We start from the raw sequence: 12,192 nt of genomic DNA on the forward strand, positions 1-12,192 counted from the left end.
CTACCCTATGCGATGAAGGCCATCAACTCCCCATATTTCCTCCTATAACACAGAACAAGCTAGGTAACATACAAATATCTGTGCATGAGGTCGCCAAGCTAATCAAGAACCTAGATTCCAGTAAAGCAACTGGCCCTGATGGCATCCCAATTATAGTGTTAAGAAAGCTTCAACCAGAACTTGCTCCCATACTTACAAAACTATTTAAGCACTGCCTTAAGGAGAAGTGCTTTCCGACTCCCTGGAAGACCTCATCAGTTTGCCCTGTATTTAAGAATTCAGGTGATAAGTCATCTCCCTCTCAACACAGACCTATAAGTCTCCTGTGTGTTATGAGTAAGTTGCTGGAATCCATATTAAATAGAGAAATAGTCAACCACCTCAGCAGGAATAACCTTCTTAGTGACACACAATATGGTTTCCGCTCTGCAAGATCTACCGCAGATGTTCTGACGGTTATATCCCACAGGATTAGTGAATCTCTTGACAAAGGCTTCCTTTCTAGGGCAATTGCTCTTGACATATCAAAGGCCTTCGACAAGGTATGGCATAAGGGTCTACTTCACAAGATTTCCAACTACGGTATAACTGGAAATGTTTTCTCAATCATTAAATCATTTCTCTCCGATAGGCTCATAAGAGTAGTGGTAGATGGACAAAAATCGGAGGCCTGCAATATAAATGCTGGAGTCCCTCAGGGGTCCATCCTGGGCCCAACTCTCTTCCTGATCTACATCAATGACCTCCCTAAACACATACTTAAATCATTCGTTGACATCTATGCTGATGACACGACCATCTACGGCAACACATCAAAGGCTGTAAATGACAAAGTTCTCTCTGATTCTCTCTCCTCTGATCTCAAGCGCGTGGTTCAGTGGGGGAAGATGTGGCTGGTTACCTTTAATGCATCCAAAACCAAACTCCTATCCTTACATCATCAACGCTCTGATCCCTATCTGGCATCAATTGAAATGGATGGCTCTCGTCTGGGTGAGGCCCCGTGTTTTGACAAGCTTCTGGGTTTGACCATTACTCCTGATCTGAAATGGAACACGTACATCAAGTCTGTTGCCAAGGTCGCTGGAAAGATGGTGGGATCCTTCTACCGCTCCAGAAGATATCTCACTACTGATGCAATTCTCTATCTATATGGGGGCCAGGTGCGTCCGGGGATGGAGTGCTGTTGCCATGTCTGGGCGGGAGCTGCTAGGGGCAGCCTGTCCTGCCTTGACGGAGTACAAAGTGGACTTGGTGGGGGATGCCCTTTTCCCTGCTCTGCAACCTCTCTCCCACAGAAGAGACGTTGCGAGCCTGTCCTTGTTTTATCGTTATTTCCATGGCAGATGCTCGTCTGAACTCCAATCTCTGGTACCCCCTTGCCAATCTTTCACGAAAAACACCCGTCTAGCTGAATCCACTGTGAAAAATTTCCCCCACTCTATATCTGTGCCTAAATCAAAACGCGGATTCCATGAACAAAGCTTCTTTCTTAGAACTGCACGCCTGTGGAACTCTGTTCCGTCTGCCTGCTTCCCTCCAGACTACAACTTGGATGTCTTCAAGTCCAATGTTAACAAATTCCTAATGAACCGCCCCCTTAAGTAAACATTTCAGCAAATCTCCTCACTAACGTAATGTACTTGCAATAACCCTTATCCCTGAGTGGCTTCTGGGCCTTGATAAGTGGTGATCACTGTGTAAAAAAAAAAAAAAAAAAAAAAAAAAAATTATTTATTGTAGACTGTTATCCTCATCTTTCTTAGTTGTTTCATAACGTTTCGGCCAACTATTCCGTGATGGGATAGGAACTCTGAATCTCCTACCTGCATTCTCAGCAATTAGGCCATCGATAGTTGTTGTCGTCTCGCCACATTTTTTTTGGCCAAGTAAGCCTCTGACCGGCCTTGGATAGGATTGAAATCGCTATCTTCAGACAATTCTCACCTGGAACTGTAGAGATTCAATATCTCTATCCACTACGCCACAGGCCCTGAAGGGTGATCAAAGTTGGATTTTTTGATCTTATAAATCCACGTTTATTCATTATCTGATCTTCCATGGTTGGGTCCGTACCATATGGTATATGTATTATTTAATTGGAATTCATTATTGAAATGAGTATCTATATATTAATACGCTTGTAACTATCTATCTATCTATGTGTGCCACACTTTCCGGCAAATTTGATTGGTTGAGAAGATTCTATTCTGGAATAGCGGATTACACATTAAACGAACGCTCAAGGCAGAGATCAAATATTAAAAAAAATAAAATATTTTAAAATCTGTTTTTTCTCTCTCTGCCTTGAGGGTTCCATGTTAGTTCAACATCTCCTTCATGTCCAGGATGATCTCCAACTGGTTCAGGCAGACCAAACATGTTGCAATTCATGCCATTTTCCATGAATAAGGTATTCAGAAAGTGGAGAGCAACATTTTCAGCAGTTATGTTATCATATCTAAGCAGCAGATCTTCGATCATAACATGCTTATTCTCATTCCATAAATGCAGAGCATTCACGGGCTGGTTGAAGACGCACATCATTTTTAATTTTTAATTAACGAAAACTGCGTTTCCCTCTCTCTATCTCTCTCTCTCACACTGTGTGTCTATCTATCTATCTATCTATCTATCTATCTATGTATCTATCTATCTATCTCTCTCTCTCTCTCTCTCTCTGCCTTGAGCGTGCGTACAGAAAAGGGCCGAACTTGAAAAAAAAAGATTTTAAAATATATTTTTTTTTAATATTTTTATTTGTTTATATCTAACAGCAATCAGTCGTAGTTGCGAGAATATTTTTAATTAACGAAAACTGCGTTTTTCTCTCTCTCTCTCTCTCTCTCCCTCTCTCTATCTCTCTCTCTCACACTGTGTGTCTATCTATCTATCTATCTATCTATCTATCTATCTATCGCTCCCTCTCTCTCTCTCTCAAACAAATGTAAAGAAAAATAAACAATGAAAAAAAAAACAAATAAATGTTCAATTTTTGTCCCTGCCCCGTGGAAATTCACCCTGTGTACTATTTTTTTTTAAATAGTAAATTTTCAGCAGTTATGTTATCATATCTAAGCAGCAGATCTTCGATCATAAAATGCTTATTCTCATTCCATAAATGCAGAGCATTCACGGGCTGGTTGAAGACGCACATCATTTTTAATTTTTAATTAACGAAAACTGCGTTTCCCTCTCTCTCTCTATCTCTCTCTCTCTCTCTCTCTCACACTCTGTGTGTCTATCTATCTATCTATCTATCTATGTATCTATCTATCTATCGCTCCCTCTCTCTCTCTCTCAAACAAATGTAAAGAAAAATAAATAAGCTAAATGCAAAGAAAAATAAATAAGCTAAAAATTAAATAAAACTTTTGAAAATATTTTTAAATAAACATATTTATAAAACATAAATGAAGATGTATTTATTGAGAATATTTGGAGCACTAATATCGTGATTTTGGTATATACATATTTACATACATTTTACCTACCGTACTCTTCATTTACTATTTAAAAAAAAATAGTACACAGGGTGAATTCGTCGGCCAGGGTAGTAAAGGGTTAATGTAAATGTTTCAAGGTACGGATATGTGATGGGATAATGTGTATGTGAAAAAAAAAGAAAACGTGAAATTTTCACGGGTCCAGCTAGTTATTTATTAATTTATTTATTGCGGACTATTATCCTCGTCTTTCTTAGTTGTTTCACAACGTTTCGGCCAACTATTCCTCTGGCTTTCGTCAGATATATAGATTTATAGAGTGGGGGATCAGTTTTGCATATAAATTCAATGTAACATTCCTCCTTTTCCATCTGATTATCTCTTCAAAAACTGTTTTAAAGCTTTTTTGCAAAACAAAACAAAACACTACATTAAGGATACCACTAACCTTAATTCCATGTTGCAGCACTTTGAATCATCGGCATGAGAAAGCAATGCTTCATTGAATACACAAAATTTAGATTTTTCATACTTTTGAAAACTGCCACCAGCATTTAAATAATTTAAAATAACAATTTAATAACTAATTTGTAAACTAATAACCAATTTGTCTTACAGACATGTGCCATTTTTAAGGTTACTACTTTATAAAAATCATGTGAATTTTTTAGTATCAGTGCCATCTATGTGCAAGATTAGTTTTACTTTCGCTACTTGGTACGTATCAGATTTCTTTAGACTATTGTTTTTATCAACATAATTTATCTTCATATTTTTGATGAATGGGGAGGGACTAGAAATTCAATGTATTAAAACGAGAGGAATGGGCTAGGCAGTGGAGAAAAAGGAGGGAAGAGGATGAAAAAAGTAAAAATGAAAGAGATGTAAGTTTTAATATAAAATTTTACACATGCTATTTTTTTTTTTTTTTTTTTTTAGTACGGGCAATGCCAATCTTTAAATAAAACTAGATGACCCATGACCCTATTCTCGTCTGTTGGTATATTGTACATTAGTGTTTACATCTTAGTATCCTTAACTTATTAACATTGTTTTAAATCATTATTTTATTGATTATTATAGCATCACTGTTTTCAAAAGTTTTAAAAAATGTGTTCATTCGTGGTTTATGTAATGCGCTCAAAAAGAAATTCTGTAACGGTTTTCTTACTTTTTTTTATTTAAGAACCACAAGTTAAATGTCAAAAACTGTGCACCACTCGGAGGTACTGATCAAGTAAAAAAAAAAAAAAAATAGTTTATGCTTTCTTGGTGATAGCTGACACAAGTAACAATTAGTCATGGTCTAATTTAGAACTGATTTAATTTTGGGATAGCTAGCTCTAAGGTCAAGAAAAGATGAAAATCACACTTTTGGTGAGAACTTCAGTTCTGTTCATCAGGGACTTGCTACTTGGCTTATATTATAGCCAATGAAATTCTGCATCTTATAAGAATCTTGCTATTTGGCCATGAAAAGTTTGGTTATTTAGATGGAATTTCAATTTTGAATTTTTCCGTTCCAGATGTTTGGGTCGGATGTTTTTTGGTAACATTAATCACTATGCAACATTTCAGCCTAATCAGATAGTTTCTGAGTTAGCGTTTCTAGGGCATAATTTTGGAATATTTCCAAACAATAGGGATTAGAAAGGGTCGCGTAAGACTTCAGTTCATGCTTACGTTTTCAGGCAGAAGTATGCAGTTTCACAACTGTCTTGTGTTATACCATAAATCCCTCAAACTGATCCTTTTTCACATACAAGTAGTTTTTGGTCCCCCGAGTTATCAAAGAGGGACCCATATTTTAAGTGGCATCCTTTAGTCTGGACTATTGCCTAATAACCGTCCATTAGTTTTTCCTGAAATTTTGCCACAAATTGTTTTTCATTAAATAGATGTGCACAGTTAAAAAATTTTTTTTTTTTTACAAAAATTCCTGTTGCGTCCCCAGGGGCTCAAGAGTTCACAAATGCTTCAAAATGGCCAAAAATGACACGTTTTTCCCCATAACTTTTGCCCCATCTATTAGATTTTTCTGAAACTTGGCGAAAATGTGAAGGCACCGTTGGCCCTTCACACTTCTCACATTTATCATTTCTTCACTATTTTTTGTGGTGTCATCTCACATGCACCACCGAGGGGGGGGGCATGCACGTGCAGCTTGTTTTTATTTTCATAATAAAGTCTTTTTAAGCATCTAAAATGTAATTGTGTGCACATTTCATTGAAAAGACAAACTTAAGTGACTCCCAAATTAAAATTGATTTATAATATTTTCTTTTAGTTAATAATATGCATTGCTGAAATGTAAACAAATAGATTTTGGCAATTTATTTTTCTAATAAAAATAAATTGTCATTAAATGTTTATATCATATTTTTGTTCAATATTTTTTTTTTATATTAATAAAAAAAAAAAGTCATTAGAATTGAACTTTATTAAAATACTTTATTCTTTCTTTCTTTCTTATATGACGTTTGATAATAATACTATACCAAATGATTTTGATTTTAAAATAAACATTTTTGTAGTTTCCGGTGTACAAGTGAAATCTGAAAACCATGTCTGATTAATAAGACTGTTCATCTCTTCACCAAATTGTGTACGAGGATCGGCTATATGATGTAATGTTTTTGTTTTATATCCTTTGATTTTCTTTGGATGTATTTAGATGTCTGGTTCAATAATTCTTGTCCAGAATTCCCTCTATATTAAAAAAAAAAACTAATGTACATACCTGTGACTGAACAAAAATATCATATTCCAAAAATCACATAAATTGATCAAGCAGTTTTATTTTTAAACAAGAAAATCAAATTTTATGAGTAACTGTCTCATCTGCCATTTTTGAAAAAAAAAAAAAAAAAAAATGTAAAAGCAATATAATTCAACAATAATCCATACTTACTAGATTTATGTTGTAATGCCTATGAATTCCGGTTAATTGCTTTTGGGTACGTACATCATGCAGCAAAATTCGACATTTGACAAACCAGTCAAACCAAACTTAGCAAGTTTTTGATTAGAATTTCCAATAGCAAAAGACTTACATAAATTGTGGATTTCAAAACTATTTTTTCCCACTTCAGACAATTGAGTGTCTTCGAGAATGGGACAAGGTCCATTCTTATGATGCCGGCCCTTGTCCTTGTACGTGTATTACCAGCCGAGAAGATTTATTGGTTACTGGTGGTGAAGATGGGCGGATATGTGTACTTAATATTGAAAATAAACAGATAAGAAAATTAATTGGTAAGTTATGTTTTTCTGCATTTTCTATTCATGGATTGTGATTATTTTTTTCACTTCCTTAAGCTTCTGTTAATATTTCTGAAGGCAACATTTTGTGATGGTGGTGAGATTGAAACTTACATAATGGTGGCAATTTAAAAAAAAAAAATATTTTTTTTATTTCATTTTTATTTATTTAAAATTTTTTTTTTTTTTAATGAGGAGACAGTGACGGAACATTTTATTTATTAGTTTGTTTTTTTTAATCTTAAACAAAATTGCTTTGTAAAACAATTCTTCGATTTAATATTCATTATATATGAGTAAATTCTGATATTGTTTGTGTGATAAGATCACGTGCTCGCGCATTCGCACGACAAATGCTGATCCCAACAGTGTGTGTGTGTGTGGATTTCTTCTCCTCAGTGTCACCATTTCTCACATTGGCAGTTGTCATAGGGAGCATGCACAGGCTCATGAGTGTCTCTACTTATATATAAAAGGCAGTGTGTGTGTGTGTGTGTTCCCTAGGGACTTGGCAGATTTTTATGAAATTTTACATAAATGTACTTTGTGTCGGGAAGTGTTCTTTGGTTTTGTATCGAAATGCCTCCTATAAATATTGATAATCAAAAAAAAAATCACCTTTTAAGAAGGAACAGTTCAATTTTAACCAAATGTTAACATTTTTATACAACCTAACATCACAAGTGCATTTGAGAAGTTTTTATTGCGCAAGCAGAAAGACTCCGCATATAAAAGCAACAGTAGGTTCTTCGATAAGATGTTTGAAATGAATGTTTCTGAGTACACTTATACCATGATACTTGATTTTTTTGCTTTTTAAACTTTAATTCAAGTCATTATATAAAAATTACGTAAATCAATAGTAAGTTCATTACAATGCAATGAGGACTACAATATATTGTGTATGGACTAAGTCACTGGGAGGGGGATGTGAGCTTCCTCCTGCTGCATTGCGGTGGGTTCTGACTAGAGCACGCATTGATTTCATTGATTTCGATGAAAATAAACCTATTGGAAGTGTAGAACATTCATTAATCTCTGGCAACGTCAAGTTTCTCTGCTAGTAAAAAAAAAAAACCCCAAACAAATCCAATTACATTCTGTTGCACTCTAGGTGTGTGTGACACCATCAACCGTATACACGCTAACGTTTACATTTATATTTTGTTCTTCAGTTGATGACAGCTTATTTCAATTTATTAGAGCTCTTTTTATCTGATCCAAGCCACGACTTGGCTTCCATTGTGTCAAACTCAAAACTGTCCTCAACCGTCGCAAAATCAAGACTCCATAAACTGTTCCTAACTGTTGTAAACTCATTGCCACTCTTCAAACTGTCCATACATTTACTCTAAATATATCTATTATGTCTGCACTTTTATCTTGCACACCTTGATTAACAATCCTATTTTAGTTGCCTTTTGTATTCCTTGTTGAACAACTTCCTATACCTTTGTTCTGCTGCTAAACTTATTTTTGCCCTCATTTTATTTTTGTAGTTAAATTTTATTTATTTTTAAAATTTCCAACGCTTTTTTTGGAGTGGAATATTGATAGTATCACACTTGTCACCGTGCACTTTTCATTTGAAAATGAACAATGTCACAGAATGGGCATTATTATTATTATTTATTTTTTTATTCAAAAGTTGCCAAAAGTTACAATCACTTCTTTATATTGTCATTTATTTTTCAAGTAAATACTTTGGTTGAGAAGGCTTTGTTTACAATATCAAACTTATTAAATTATTTCTAAAGGAATTAATGTAAACGTTGAACCCATTTCCTGCATTAATTTACAACATCAAAACGAGTTAATTCAACCATATGCAGTAAATGCACCATATTTTTATAGCTTATGTATATGCCATATCAACTGCAACTAATTTACGTATTTGTTTTGAAAAAGTTTTAACTTGTGCCCCCCCCCCCAACAACAAAGGAGGGATTGGACCTAGTAAGTCACTCCTGTTTGTTTGTCTCTCTGTTTGTATGTCTGTCTGTTTGTCCATTTGGTGGCACTTTTTTCAATAATCATGTGTTGGATTTTTACAAAATTTTGCACAAACATTAGCCATGGTGAAAGTAAATTTTTCACTGCATGCCCGTCTTTTTTAATTCGATGATCGTTTTAATTTTACTATAACAAATAGTTCTATTGTGTATTGTTTTATTTCCGAGACCAGTATTTAGCATTATATTTTATTTATATTTTTTCTACCTCTGTATTATATTGCCTTCTATAAATTAATTTTTTTTTTTATATACGTGCTAGACAATGCTTCACGCAACCTGTTAACGTTTTTAATTTTATGTTTTCTAATTTAAGATGGTTTACTTTTAAAAGGTAAATTTTAAGTTTAGGTTAAAGTTTCAATTTTATCAATGTCCGTTTTTAATTTTATGTTTTGTTCCCTTTATGTTCTTAATCTTAAATTCATATACGTTTATAATCAAATTTTTTTTATTCTATAAGCTTACAAAAGTTTATTCCTACTTTCAGGATATTCTCAACTCTATTCTGTAAATTCTAATTAAAACTAATGTTCCTCTTACTTAAACTTACTTAGCATTAAACTACTATTGATATACACTTGATTTTATTTTTATATACATATAATTTTTAAAATGTGTTAAAATTCTGCTGTGATTATACCCCTTTTCCTAATACATTCAATATTTGACATTTCATCAATCTACTGTAATTGTAAAATCTATGAAGCCTTCATTTGGATGGATCTAACCTCATTTTGTTAAGAGTTATTCCCCCTTTTATGGAATTGAGTTGATTCAGCCGGCTGAATATTGTAAACCAATTGTGATTATCTCTCCTTGCTATTAACACTGCCTCGCATTGTAGATCAGTGTTTTTGCCCCTTTTGTTCTTTGAGTTTAAATTCATTGAAGTTGGATTGTAACGGAAAACAAGAACCTCTTCTATATTCTAAATACTGACTAGTTTTATTTGACCGATAAAAAGAATTTCTACTTCAGAATCCAATATGAGAAGACTATCTTTCTGCCTTTAACTTTGAGCGAATAATGTTCATGTTTTGAGGATTTAATAAAATATATATTTTGTCTAATTAAAACTATATATATGCATGAAGAGTAGAAAACTCCTTGTATATGCACTTTTGGTAATTCTGTAACTCTTGTTTCTCCTACTTTGCCACTTGGTCCTCCTTTACCATAAGCGATGCTACTGACAAAAGGAGGAAATAAAAAAAAAATGTTTATTCCGTAATTAGTGTGATCAGTATCTTTTTCTTGTTGCTATATCACTAATCAGGTCGTCCAAAATTAATGTTTCTCCTGGACTGACGTTATCTACTTGATAATGCAAGTGCCTGAACCTTGGAGTAATCTGTTTTGACTTTGTATCATACTTCCACTAGGCAATGCCGGTACACTGGTCCTGCTACTGCTGAATATTTTTCCTCTCTTGTTGTTCTAGTCACAATATCATTGTCATCATTACTATGATATTTATGGATTAATATTAATATTACTTATTCCCTAATATTGAATTTTGGGTTCTAATCCATTTTATATTTTCTTATTTAATTTTATTATTATTAGAATATATGTGTCTATGTATGTTTCTTTCTTTTTTTTTTTTTTTTAGAAAATATTTATTTTTTGTAAGAGACACTGAAGAGAAGAACTATTGGAATTGTTATAGGGGGGAAAAAATCCTATTTGTCTTAAAAATGATTTCACACCAAATCAGTTAGTTTCAATTCTTGAAACTGAAATAATGCCATTTGTTTCAACTTTAAATATTTACTAGTGGAGATTTTGAGCTATACTATCTTGTCAAGAATGAGCACTGCCCAAAGATAAAATTTTCAATGTTTTTATTTTGATTCATTTCGTTACAGTTTGTAATCAAGAGTGTAGGACTGCTCGAAATAATCAATATAACAAATTAAAAACATAATTTTTATGTTTTTACACTACTTATAACCTTGCAAATACATCTGTAGAAGCATATGTGGAATAACCTACAAATATATTCCTAACAACTTTATACAAGATGAATATCTCCACTTTCGGATAGCTACCCAGTTAGCAAAGTTTCTTCCACATTCACTATCTCTTCTCATTCTACTTTGACATCGTTTGGTATGACCATAGAAAAGTCCACCAAATCCTAAGGGAATATCCCGGATGTCTTAATTTAATTACCCCCCCCCCCCAAAAAAAAAAAAAACAATTGCTCAGACCCACTGAAAAAAAAATTGATGAAAAAAAAAAAAGAAAGAAAAAGTTTCTTACATTAGTTACAAAAATGAAGAAAAAAATTCAAAAGAAAGTTAATAATACTTTTGTTAAAAAAAAAAATGAAAACATAAAAAGAATTTGGTTATCTTAATTTTGTTTGGCAAAAAAAAAATTATTGAAAAAAAATACTTGTTTTTTTTTCACTTAAAAGAAATTTGTTACAAGAATAAAACAGAAATTGTTACGGTAGGTTGTTATTTTATTTTCATTATATATTTTATTTTGGTGATTTTAATGTTTTCAGTATTTTCCTTGAGTAGCGTTGCTATGCATTGATAATCGGCAGAAACTGTTGGTTGACGTTATGTCTGGTTCAAATTCTGCACAAGTGCCATGTGTGTGTGTGTGTGTGTGTGTGTGTATATATATATATATATATATATATATATTACATACACACACACATCTTGCATAGATGGGCTACTTGAGAGATTGTTTGCTATTTTGTGTCACCTGAGAATATAACTGAGGAATCTTTGGAAATTTCATTAAGTGCCGAACTTGTAACCATCAGTGACAATGGCTTCTCACTGGCAAATGCTTTGATGCTACTTTCCAGATAAAGTCACCTTTTTTGAAATCCTCATCCCTGTTGATATGATTAATAAATTGCAGTTATCATTGTCTTTGATCATATTTGTTCATGATGCTGTTTGTTCTGGAATTTTCTTTTTTTTTTTATCAAATGCTGAAATTCAAATTTTATGAAATGTTTAATTTTGATTTCTTTATATTCTTTTTTTTTTTTTTTTCTCGCAAAAAGCACTAATATTTGATAATTTATATTTTCAGAAAAGGCAGACAGTTGTACAGTGAACAGTTTGATATTTTTGCGACAGAATGAAATCTTAACTACAAACTCGACAGGACAATTAAAACTATTTGACCTTCGCCACAACCCTAACCATGAAACCCCACAGACGTTATCACTGTAAGTACAGTTGAAATGTTGGCAAAAAAAAAATATTTGGCTTTTTGCGGCCAGTCTTGAAAGCCACCTCGACTATGGCTATAGATTAGAGATCAGGTTAGGGTGTATGTATATGGGAACTGGGTGAGGGGGGTTAAATTGGATTTTGATTAGTTTTTTAGTGTGATGAATGTATATTTTTGAGATGAGGATTATTTTTTGGTATTATTTCGACTATTATTCTCATCTTGGTTGTTTACATTCATCATATCAAAAAAGATAAAAAAAA

At 33.1% G+C, this 12,192-nt stretch overlaps 1 protein-coding gene across 2 annotated transcripts in view; it reads left to right on the forward strand.

Annotated features, from left to right (window-relative positions):
• The window catches only part of LOC145291404 (nucleoporin Nup43-like), a 56,229-nt gene that overhangs the window by 29,077 nt on the left and 14,960 nt on the right, over positions 1 to 12,192 (forward strand). For both annotated transcript variants that reach the window (XM_080137209.1, XM_080137210.1), the window contains exons 4-5: positions 6,539 to 6,701; positions 11,786 to 11,924. In XM_080137209.1, coding sequence (XP_079993335.1) covers positions 6,539 to 6,701; positions 11,786 to 11,924 — 302 coding nt within the window. The remainder of the gene's footprint in view (positions 1 to 6,538; positions 6,702 to 11,785; positions 11,925 to 12,192) is intronic.

Source organism: Euprymna scolopes, chromosome 12, assembly GCF_053919585.1.
Source record: "Euprymna scolopes isolate OS-2025 chromosome 12, ASM5391958v1, whole genome shotgun sequence".
Taxonomy (NCBI): Eukaryota; Metazoa; Mollusca; class Cephalopoda; order Sepiida; family Sepiolidae; genus Euprymna; species Euprymna scolopes.